Source organism: Dama dama, chromosome 19 (assembly GCF_033118175.1).
Source record: "Dama dama isolate Ldn47 chromosome 19, ASM3311817v1, whole genome shotgun sequence".
Taxonomy (NCBI): domain Eukaryota; kingdom Metazoa; phylum Chordata; class Mammalia; order Artiodactyla; family Cervidae; genus Dama; species Dama dama.
Genome location: NC_083699.1, coordinates 20,827,589 through 20,840,127, shown reverse-complemented (window position 1 = coordinate 20,840,127; position 12,539 = coordinate 20,827,589). Strand labels below are relative to the sequence as shown.

The 12,539-nt window shown below is 38.1% G+C and overlaps 1 protein-coding gene across 3 annotated transcripts in view; it reads right to left on the bottom strand.

The window, feature by feature from the left end:
• Positions 1-12,539, bottom strand: part of SERPINI1 (serpin family I member 1) — a 72,566-nt gene that overhangs the window by 19,100 nt on the left and 40,927 nt on the right. For all 3 annotated transcript variants that reach the window (XM_061168266.1, XM_061168265.1, XM_061168264.1), the window contains 4 exons: positions 7,730-7,997; positions 6,487-6,717; positions 4,470-4,664; positions 2,443-2,647 (listed from right to left, as the gene is read on the bottom strand). In XM_061168266.1, coding sequence (XP_061024249.1) covers positions 2,443-2,647; positions 4,470-4,664; positions 6,487-6,717; positions 7,730-7,979 — 881 coding nt within the window. In that variant the 5' untranslated portion in view covers positions 7,980-7,997. The remainder of the gene's footprint in view (positions 1-2,442; positions 2,648-4,469; positions 4,665-6,486; positions 6,718-7,729; positions 7,998-12,539) is intronic.

Genomic DNA, 12,539 nt, shown 5'->3' with positions numbered 1-12,539 from the left:
CCTTATAAAATACAAGGGAAAATACAAAATTAATGATAAAAGGTCAGTAGATAAGAGTTTAAATCAGATTTAGTTATTTAAAGATTAATATTTAAAAGTAAATGGTTCCTTTAGAGTTAAGATAACTTGTTCATATATTAAATTGTTGTTATTGTTCAGTTGTGTCCTACACTTTTGCAACCCCATGGACCATAGCCTGCCAAGTTCCTCTGTCTATGGGATTTCCCAGGCAACAATTCTGGAGTGGGTTACCATTTCCTTCTCCAGGGGATCTTCCCAACCCAGTTAATGAACCCACGTCTTCTGCATTGGCAGGCAGATTCTTTACCAATGAGCCATCAGGGAAGCCCTCATGTACCTAATAACAGACGTAAATGATCACCTATTATAAAAACCCTTGGTTTTGTTTGTTAGATATGCATTGGCTATCTCTCCTTGAGAATAGAAATCTTTCTTCATAAATATGTTATCATGGGAAGTTATACAAGTTAAGTACCTTAGCCAGAAAAAAAAAAATTGGGGTTATGATTACCTTAACTTTCATATGTATACTAAGAAATACATGGCTATATATTATGAATATACAACTTTAAAATAAAGTGCATATATGCTAAGCTAAGTCACTTCAGTCGTGTCTGACTGTGTGACCCCATAGATGGCAGCCCACTAGGATCCACCGTCCCTGGGATTCTCCAGGCAAGAATACTGGAGTGGGTTGCCATTGCCTTCTCTGAAAGTGCATATGTAGTTCTAGCTAAAAATTTATATAGTTTCAAACAATCTTTCATTAACATAAACAAACATCAGCTAAAGTTTTGGAAAAATAAGTATTTATAAAAAATGTAACTTTCAAATGATAATTCCTAATGTTATTAAAGGAATAAATATGAATGAGTTAATGAGTTTTAGTATTCTTGCCTGGAGAATCCCATGGACAGAGGAATCTGATGGGGGGTGGGGGGCGTTGCAAAGAGTTGGACATGACTGAAGCGACTTAGCATGCACGCATGCACAATTAACTTTAGTAATTCAATTTTAATACTAATATCTTATTTATCATCCTTCAGTATTCATATTAATCATATTTAAAAAATTTTCTTAATGTGGAATGAATATTCGAACTGTACTCCACATATACACATGTGTATGTTTATTGGCTATTTATCTGTATCTTGTTTTCTAGCCTAGAATTTACACATTATGTTTATAAATTTGTTGTTTGTGTTTACTGGTCTAGCTCCCCTATTAGGTTTTAAGGTATTCAGGGCAGAATAATATCTTCAGTTGGATTTGATTTTTGCAAACACTTATTGTGTTTCTAGGATGGGAGAGAGAACTGACTTTAAAAGAATTTACAAAAAAAAAAAAAGCAAGACCTACAAAAAATTTAATTTCTGCTATGGGGTGGTAATTTGAGACTTCCCAGGTGGCACTAGTGGTAAAGAACCCACCTGCCAATGTAAGAGACAGAGATGTGGGTTCAATCCTTGGGTCGGGAAGACCTCCTGGAGGAGGGCATGGCAACCCACTCGGGTATTCTGCTTGGACAATCCCATGGACAGAGGAGCCTGGTGGGCTACAGTCCATAGGGTCACAGAGAGTTGGACGTGACTGAAGTGACTTAGCAAACATGCACAGTAACATAAATGCATTGTCATAACTGGGAGGTGCATACATGAGGCAAAGTGAGGGTCATCGGCTCCATCACCTGGTTCTAGAAGAATTGGTGCCAGAGTTGTAACCTGAAGGCCAAGTGAACAATACCTGGCAGACTCCAAGAGGGCATTTTAGGCTAATGCAAAAATGTACATAGAGACCTAGAGGCATAAAGGGGCAGGATGACTGAGGTATAGCTACAAGCACACAGACAGTACCCACTACAAAGGATTTGATATGGTGAGGGGCCAGAGATAGGGCTGAGGAAGTGGATGGTAGTCAGAATATCTAGGCCCTGCATAGCTTTTATTCTTTCAGCCGCAGGGAGAATTTTAAGCTTTCTTCCTGCTTATTTATGATTGCATCTTAACCCCTAAAACATGACTTGCTTGCACTTCCAACAAAGTAGAAAGTTATTTTCCCCCAGCTATTATCCACTTCAAATATTAATGAACTACCAGAAGACTGTCAATGCAAATGATACTCAGAGACAATCTATTGAAAAATCTTCTAAAATTAAGCTAAGGATATTGACTCATATCTGAAACTTGGTCCTGATAAGTAGTACTGAATGAATCAATGAGTCAGCCTGTGTCTCTGGGCAGAACTGAATGAGTGTGAAAGAATACTTTTTAAAAAGATGAATAAGGAGGAGGAGAAGAAAAGGAGGAAGAGAAGAGCAACAGAAGACAAAATTCAAAAGCAGTGACAAGGGCTCCTCTGAGTCAGAACCCTCACTGGTACCCTCTGCCCATGCTATCAGAAGGAGTTATATAGGAGTCTCACCTGGGCAGGTACACCTCCACCTTTTGCTTCTTCACAGAGTTCGCCCACTCTTCAATCAGCTGTGCCTTAACCAATGGCTCCAGTGTGGCCAGTGGAACTTCCTGTCTGGACAATACCAGCATCATACTTATGGCATCTCCCTCGTATGGTATTTCCAGCACTTGGTAGATGCCACCAGCTTCATTGGACCCGTCACTAAATTCCCCTAAAAAGGACAGAAAGGAGGTCAAAGGCCCCCATCAAGGCTTGAATAAAATGTTTAAATTTTTTATAACTTTCTTCCAAAATAATGTATAGGATATAAAAAATTCAGGCATCTGAGAAGACTATTTTAAAGTAGGCCCTGAAATTCAAGTGATTCCTCAGTCCTACCAAATTAATTTTAGGATCTCCAGAATTGTTTCACATGTGTCATAGCATGTTCTCTAGACTTACATTTTGTTTTTAAGTGAGATACCTCAAGTGAATATATTTTAAGGATATCATTTAAAAAATGAAAAGTCATGAGTAGAAAAATAAAGCTCTGGATCCAAGTTGGATGTGAATCCATTTACCAGTATCCACCTGATTTCTAAGAAGGGAAAAACTGACCGTGTAATACTCGGTACTCTTGTTCAGTCGTGTCCAACTCTTTCTGACCCCATAGATTCTAGCCCGCCAGGCTCCTCTGTCCATAAAATTCTCCAGGCAAGAATGGGTTGCCATTCACTGGAGTGGGTTGCCATTCACTTCTCCAGAGGATCTTCCCAACCCGGGATCGTCCACCAGGGAAGCCTACTCTATTATTACCACAGCTAAAAGTTTTGAGGCCAAGGTAGCACAGCCAACATGAAATCTAGAGCATTTATGGTGATTAAAATCTCCAAATTAGATAATTAGTTAATTGGTTTAGTGTTCTACGAATTTAGCTAAATTGACCAGACTTTCACTAATAATAATAATATAGTCTTTAAAATAAATAGCCCTGCCACTAGTTTAAAATTTGCCCCATTTTCAAAACAAAGGTAATGTTTTTGTTCTGAATATTTTCATTTAACTGATATCCTTTAGCCATCACATTAAATATTTTGGTTCTCAAATAAATGGATATTTTCCTTTCGTATTCTGTTAATTTAATTAATTGTGATTGTAATCTGTTACTTTTATAATGTACCTTTGCATAGAATAAAATATTTGTTCTAACATATACTTAGCTTACTTACATTTCTGTTTAAGACAATAAATTATCACAGTTCAGCATGGTATGTAGAGAGGATTAGCACCCTAAACTTTTGAAAAGTCCAACAAAATATCCCTGAAAATAATGTCAAAGATGCTGACTTGTATCACAAATTATAGACTCTCAGTAAGTGAAACTATGAATAATTATGCCTGACCATGCATACTTATGGGCTTCCCAAGTGGCACAGCGGTAAAGAATCTGCCCGCCAGTGCAGCAGATGCAAGAGACATGGGTTCAATCCCTGGGTCAGGAAGATCCCCTGGAGTGGAAATGGAAACCCACTCTAGTATCCTGGCATGGGAAATCCTGTGAACAGAGGAGCGTTTTGGGCTAGAGTTCATGGGGTCTCAAAGAGTCAGACATGACTGAGCAACCGAGTGCACACACACACACATACATACACAAGTCTGAAAGCCAAATTTTAAAAGGATGCTTATAGTTCAAAAAGTGATGGGGTGTACAAATCAAGACCTGGGTAGAACATATGGTTCACTGAAAACTACCCCAAAGTGAAAGGCTTTCTGGAGGAACTCAGAACATTCTTATACAAGGTCAGATATTTTCACATGAATAAAGCCACTCTGTATGTGTAATCAACTTTATAAACTAAACATATTGGAAAACTGTCACAACATATAACATTCACTCAGGATCTAATCAAAAGTCTTTGAAAATGGGGCCAAGAAAATTGAATTGCAGCCCAAATCAGATTGACAAGAAATCTGAATAATGAATATTTCATGTTTTTTCTTAGAAATTTGTTGATATACTGTAAGAAGAGAGAAAAAAAGCCAAAATGTCTTACCATAATAAAATTCTCCTTGTTGGTACATCATTGGAATTTGGACTTCACTTTCATCATCTTTAGTGAAGGAAAAAGTTCTGGTATTTTCAGGTCTGAATTGTGACTTCCAGCTCCCCTTGAAATAGACAGCATTGATGAGGGCCAGATGAGTGACAGCATCAAAATCCCTTGGGGATACCAAATCTTTCAACAGACCTATTCAGGAAAAGACAAACGGATGAAAATTCATACTAAATCAAAAGATGAAAGAATATCAAAAGACTGTCAAACTATCATCTGACACAGGGATTAAGAACTTTATACCATTGTAATATTTACAATAAAAATTAAAAGTACCTAACTTTCAAAGGAAAAAATATTACACACACACACATACACACACACTTACACACGAAGGGCATCTAAAACACCCACACCACCTAAAATAACACTAGTAGTACTCTGACGTTTGCACAAACTACGGAACCATATACAACAGAATCTCAGGCTTCCCTACTTCCTAGTTGCAATGATAAATGTAAAACTCAACAAAGAGTGTGTATGTGCTCAGTAGCTCAGTCGTGTCTGACTCTGTGACACCGTGGACTATAGCCTGCCATGCTCCTCTGTCCATAGAATTTTTCAGGCAAAAATACTGGAGTGGGTTGCCATTCCCTTTTCTGGGGGATCTTCCCAACCCACGGATAGAACCCAGTCTCCTGCATTGGCAGGCAGATTCTTTACCACTGAGCTACCTGGAAAGCCCCCCAACACAGAGTAAGCATTCAACAAACATTTCTAAGTTTACTCTTGTACAATGTTTGTAATTTAAATGTCATCCAATTCAAACGTTTTCTTCATGTACCTTGGATATCTTTTTACCAAATATAACTACTGCTTCTGAGTAAGTGACAACAGACATGTAAAAGCCAGTTTAACTCATGATATCTTATTTCCCATCATTTAAATGTTCCTATCTAAATCTATTGTGAAAGACATTGGGACTTTGGTGATGGCTGAAATTGTTTAAGGGGAGTTTGGAATCAAACAGCTTTCAATAATTCAGTCTGATGCAGGTGAATTATTATTCTTAACTTACTCTTTGAATGTTAAAACACAATTGTGTTTCTTTTATGTTACATTTTAATCTCATAGTTAGAAAACACAGAACTAACATTCGCTTGGCACTCTCTCATTTTATTAGTCAGCACTTTTTTTTTTTTAAATCAGCATTTTGGGGATTAAGGGACAAAGAGTATATGATCAGGGTCTTTTGTTGTGGTTGTTCCAGCATTAAATGTATTAGGCTAATATTAATTTTGGAGTCTTGACAACATGAGTTAATTAATTTAATGAACAGCCAAAGAAATCTACTTTCAGTTTGGTCTTATTTTTTTTTAATTCCAATTTCAATTATTTTGTTGGTAAAATCAGAAAATAAAATGGTAACATGAAACATTTGGAGAGTTTGAATACATTTGGATAATAAGATTTAGAGATAAAAATTAAAACAAATGAATCTTTTTCTAATCCCTCTTCATTTATTTGACTTAAAATGGGCTTCTCTTTTTTAAAGGAATCCTGCATAATTTTTTGATTACCAATTAAGTTCTTTGGTTTAAAAGTCAACAAATATCTTTACCTCTCTTATTCTATTTTAATCACACTGTTAAGAGAGTCACCAACTGTCATTCTAAATAGCATATAACTTATGAAATAGTCAGCTCTAGTAAAATTCCATACAGTAATAAGACTACTATTGTTCAGATGAAACGCACCAACTGGAGACACACATCTCATATTAATTTATCAGTGCCAATATTCTATATATGTCAAAAGATTTAACATCTTTCTCCAATGTTTATTTATGAATAAGGTTTCTAAAATCGGTTGTAATCTATATAAAATAATTAGTAGATACTCAACTAAATGTAATCTAACATTCAAAATGTAAAAGGAACAAAGGGACAAATAATGTCAGAAGTAAAAGAAAGTTCAAACTAAGCTATTAGAGAAAGAAAGGAGCCAAATGACTTACTGTTTGTGTTATTCTCCACCCACTTATTGATATAGTTGGCCACAGCGACATTTTGACTGAAGTCCACATGACTGACTTCTGCATTAAAATACTTCTTTATCATTTGCAAAAACTCTTCACTGATATGAAATCCATTTTGCACAAAGAGGGAATTGGCAATTTTCATCACATACTGGCTCTCTTCAGCAGTTACCATGTGAGAAAGATCCTTTAAGAAGGAAAATTCTTCACCTGCAAAATGACAAAGGATAAGTTTATTAGTGGAATAAACACAGTGAAAGATCCTGGAGAGTGGAGGAGCATGAAAATACAGCAAGGAGGATTAAGAGAACAGGCCCAAAGAAAAAGCACTGGCTTCTTCCCCACAATGACATGGTGAGGAATTTACAAGATTTGTGCTGTTTCTAGATGTTCAAATTAACTTTTGCAGTTTTATTACTGATATTATTTTTATTTTTATTGATTATCTATAAAGTAGAGATATTTGGGTTGTTTTCTTTCAAAGTACTTAGGTTACTTTAAATTAGTCTTTTAATTATCAGAAATATGAATTAATTTTTATTATCTAGTTTAAAAATCAAAATATTCCTTTAAATTTTACTTTCAGTAAACTTTTTAACTTTATAAATAGAAAATCCAGTCAAAATTGTATTACTTCTCAAGTTTTTAATGAGTTAATCCTTATATATATTAGAAATATTAAATAGAAATGGTACATCATAGTAAAGTGATTACAAAATACATTTTGGCTAGAAATTTTCTCCAATACAAAAGATTTTCATGATAGTATTATACAGCATCCCCCAAAAATTCATGGTTTCTAGTTGAACAATGAAGATACAGTTGATTTTAAGTAAAAATTTCCGATATTTAGAGAATTTTTTCTATAAAGCACTCCTCACAGTTGTAAATTCTCATTTATTTATGTGATAATTGATTAATTATCTCTCTCTAAATTGGAAATGCCATCAGAGCAAGAACCATGTTTGCTTTTGTTAATCACAGTGAAGTTTATTTAAATAATAATAATAATAAAGATATCATTTCCTTAGATTAACTCAGCCAGGGATGCAGCTAAGAAAAAGAACTTTCCTGGGTTTCCTAATGCTTGTTTTACACATACCATCTTAGTGAGACCACTTTCTTACCCTGTGTAAATACTGCTGCCTCAGATATAGACAACACAATTGAGTTGAAAGCTAAAGTCAAACTATTTCGAGAAATCAGACCTAAGCACACTTACCATTTTTCAGGCTGTCATATCCCATTGAGTGACGGATTTCTTTCAGGGTAGACCCTTGGGCCCCAAGTTCCAACATTCCCATTGCAAGGGTGACGCTCATTGGAGAAAAGAGAATATTTTCATCCTCCCCAGTGGCTCGAAGATGGTTATACATATTCACTGACAACTCAGCAATGGTTTCATCAGTGAAAGTGGTCCCTAAAGCCAAACTTTGCAGAACCAGCAAAGAGAAGAGTCCAAGAAAAGCCATGCTGGAATAATCTCAAGCCTGGAGAACAATAATTTACATATCAATTATTATCTCAGAGAAATGGAACCATAAAATAATAAAAATAATTTCTTGGGAAAGCTGTAAAGCAAACCAAAAGTTTTTAAACACATGCAGTGTTACTGTCTCTATAACAAAAACTCACTAAGGGATTTGTTGGAAGATCCTATTAATCAATTAAAAGTCAAATGAGCAAATAATGCTGCTGAATACTGAGTATACTCCCAGGAACAAGATAGCCCTGGTCCCATCTTCATGAGGTTAAGTATATATAGATATATATTTAATAATGTGTGGTGAGGCTAATTTATCAGTTTTCACAGCCTCATCATATATGAGGCTTCTTTGGTTGCTCGGATGGTAAAGAATCTGCCTGCAATGCAAGAGACCCAGATTTGATCTCAGGGTTGTGAAGACCCCCTGGAGAAGGAAATGGCAACCTACTCCAGTATTGCTGCCTGGAGAATTCCATGGACAGAGGAGCCTGGCTGGCTACAATCTATGGGGTCGCGGAGTCAGGTATGACTGAGCGACTACCACTTTCATCATATATATTTTGGTCATGACTTTGAAACAGTTTATTCTAGCTAACACTAAATTATGTAGGCCCAGGACAACCCAAGTGAAAACCAAAAAATATTTACAGGGTTTAAGATCAGTTACTGAAGCAAGGCGTTTTCAAATGCCCCTTTACCCATTTACTACAGTTTGATGGCACCTGCCCGCAATGCAGCAGACCAGGGTTCAGTCCCTGGATTGGGAAGATCCCCTGGAGAAGGGAATCGCTACCCACTCCAGCATTCTTGCCTGGAGAATCCTCATGGACAGAGAACCCTGGAGGGCTACTGGGGCTACACTCCCCCTGGCAGTTCATGAGGTCACAGAGAATCAGACACGACTGAGCGACGAACAATTTCACATGAAGTTAATGCACCAACTGGGTTACCAACTAGAGGGGAGGTGTCAGACACACACCGGCCAGGAGCCCCAGTTTAGTCAGCCCAAGCTGCTGAACCCATAGGAAGTGGTAACCCTGAGAAAAAGCTAATTTGGCAGATTCTGTGTGGTTTTCCTTAGGCATCAGTTCCTAGGAGGCTGCTGTCCTCGATGCCCATCTCTGTGCAGGGAGGGGCCTCGCTCTAGCAACACTGTCCTTTCATACTCAGGCTTATAGGGCTATTTCAGCTTGCACCAGTAAACTAGTGATTCTATTTAAATAACTATTCAAAGTATCAAGCTCATCTGGTCCTTGAACCATTTTCTCTTGGGAAGAGAAAGCAGTGTCAGCGCCCAGATATCTTAGAATGATATTGCTGCCTCTTGGCAACTAGTATTCTACATGCCCTGTCTCCCCACAAAGAGCCTGACTGGCACACACTGGAAACAGGATTCCCTCTCTCCCTGTATTCTGACACTGTCTATCGCTGTAGGCACCTGGAAGTAAACTGCCTGTTCAAACAATTAAGTAGCTTCCTTGTTCTGGAAATTTAAAAAAAAAAACCAAATTATTATTAAAACAACAAGTAAAGTGGTAGTGAGCAAACACATTTGGAAAATTGTATTTTAATTAGTATGATGCAAAACAGCCCCCGTTTCTCAGTTACAGAGTGAACACACATTTAATCTAAGAGCAGCCTGCTTCCTACAGGTTTATGAGTCAGAGTGCCTTAGCCAGTCCTGTAATATTTCTGATCAAATTTCAGACAACTTTGCCTAGTCATTTTGCAAATCCTTCACATTTTAGGGTTAAGTTTCAGGTATGAGTTTTTTGTCTGAGAAGTTCCAAACCTCACCCCCGCACCCATCCCCACACCCCCGCACCCAACCCCACACACACTTTGTGTGTGTGTGTGTGTGTCGTGTCTGATTCTTTGCGACCCCACGGACTGTAGCCCGCCAGGCTCCTCTGTCCGTGGAATTCTCCAGGCAAGAATATTGGAGTGGGTTGCCATGCCCTCCTCCAGGGGACCTTCCCAACCCAGGGATCAGAACCCGGGTATCCCATATTGCAGGCGGATTCTTTACCATCTGAGCCACCAGGGAACCTCATGAATACTGGATTGGGTAGCTTATCCCTTCTCCAGGGGCTCTTCCCGACGCAGGAACTGAACTGGAATCTTCTGCATTGCTCACATATTCTTTACTAGCTGAGCTACCAGGGAAGCTCACACACTTTGTAGTAAGGTTTGAATAATTCTTGCTTGTTTAGGAAGATAACGTTTAGCCTGTATGTAAATATAAACTCTCACAACCCATGCAGTGAGGAGGCCGAGAATGGTTACTGGTGGGAGATGAAGCGCATGGTTGCAGAACAGAGTCTGCCGTGGAAACAGCATCCAGACAGAAGCCAGATGCCAGGGCACAGCTGCCCTGTTGGTCCACAGACTTCAGCCACCATAGAGGCTGCTGTGGCATTCTCTTTTCCTCCGTCCTCTCCAGGGAAAATCAAAGTAGAAGATATGAGTTTTCTCCCTAGATTCAGATGGAACAAATTTAGCACGTACTCTCTTAAGCTGAAAGAAAACTTAAAAAACATGGCTGGTATTTAATACTTAAGATGTAATGGTATTTAGGGGAAGTCTGAAATCCAAATGGGGTTCAAAAGCCCATGTTCTTCATCATGACACCATACTGCTATCTGATGTGCCATATTCACTCTACCCAGCAAAGACACATTGTTTTCATTTAATGTTATCTAGTACAAGACCAAGAAATTAAAATCACTATATGATAGTAGTCTGTCATTCAATAACACAACTATTGGGAAATGACTGCGTTTAACATGAGTGTTATATTTTAAGCTAATAAAAAGCCTTCATTCATATAAAAGCAAAACCTATTGCCAACCAATAAATATTTCAGGAAATATGGCCAAATCTATTGCATTTGTAGACATTTCTGTTTACTAATGTATATGAGTGTGTGTGTGTTGGTGGCTCAGTCGTGTCCCAATTCTTTGCGACCCCACAGACGGTAGCCCACCAGGCTCCTCTGTCCGTGGAATTCTCCAGGCAAGAAGACTGGAGTGGATAGACATTCCCTTCTCTAGGACTAACGTATGTACCATGAGATAATAATAATCATAGCTGACATATGACATATGGCTTATGACAAGTCACATGTATTCTGTGTCTCGGCTTCCTCATTCATTACATGAAGGTGCCAATCCCTACTCTGCACACTTATTAAATAAAGAAACGAGACAGTGTGTATGTTTGAAGCACTCATTTTATGCTAAAAGTTATACTAGTACAGGACACTAGAAAATTATTAGAAAATATGTTTCCTAGGCTTGTATAATTGCTAAGTCAAGCAAGAAATTGTAGAGACAAAATGAGAATTTTATCATTAGTGCTGGCCCACTGAATGCAGCACCATTACCCAGTCATTCAGCCAAGACTGACAGAGGTATCAGGAAGATACCAAAATTTATAAGGACCGGCTCTTGTCTTCAAGGAACTCACATCATTGTGCAACACTGCATGATCTATCACAGCGCTTCTTATCTTTTTAAGAAAAGAGATACTTTTAAGAATCAGGCGAAGGGTATATCATCTCAAGAAATGCATGCATGGGGAACAGAACATTATATTCGCTGGCCAGGGTATTTGCTGGCTTCACATTAGGAATCCCTGATCTACAGCAGATGGTCCATTGCAGAAAGAAGTGTTTGATGGACCCACCACTCTGCGACATTGCCTTACTGGGGGAAAGAAATGTCCAAACCTATCATGTCCCTTCAAGCTTCTAGAGGATTCCTGGAAAGACCAGCCATATGTTTGCGAGACAGGGCTCTTCCCAGGGGAGTAAGCAGCAGGACACTGATTTACATGTTCTGCTAGAGAATTGGAAACTCTAATAAATTAGAAATTCTCTAGCAGAAGCAAGTGATATCAGGAAACTCCTTAATAAAGATTTAACGAACACTCCTCTGGAAACAGACAATCTGATCTATAGTTAAGTGATTTTTCCTTCTTTGAAGGCAAGATCCTGTGCAAGCAAAATGAACTCTGCTAGCCTGATCCAGCTATTGTGATCCCACCTACGCTACCCTTTGGTCCCTGGCCCCCTTCACCTCTGCTGCTTCTGACTCCTTCTGAGTGTTTGTTTGTTTGTTTTTCCCAAAGGAGAGGGGAAGATTTCCTTTCCCCTTCTATCAAGTAGGTATACTCTCTGGATCTGTTCCTGAACTTCTCCCATGTAATGCAATTCCTGTTCCTGCTGGTGAATGTCTCTCAAAACAAAAAAGTACTTTAACTATTGTTCCTATTCATATTATTTCCAAATAAGTAAAATTCTAGCTCTGGCTTTATTTTTATCTTCATTTCCAATGTGCATTGCAAATCATTCTTGGGATATTTAGTCTTTGACTCTAGCCAGCATTTCAAACTCAAGGTGGCTCAAATAAGAATCTTTGTTTTATCAATCAAACCCACCCTTTTTTATTTCCTTAAAATGTCAATATCAAAGTATTTGACGCTTTCCCATCTCTTTCCCCCTTATGTTCAAGGAATGGTCAATACTTACTCCATACTGCATCCC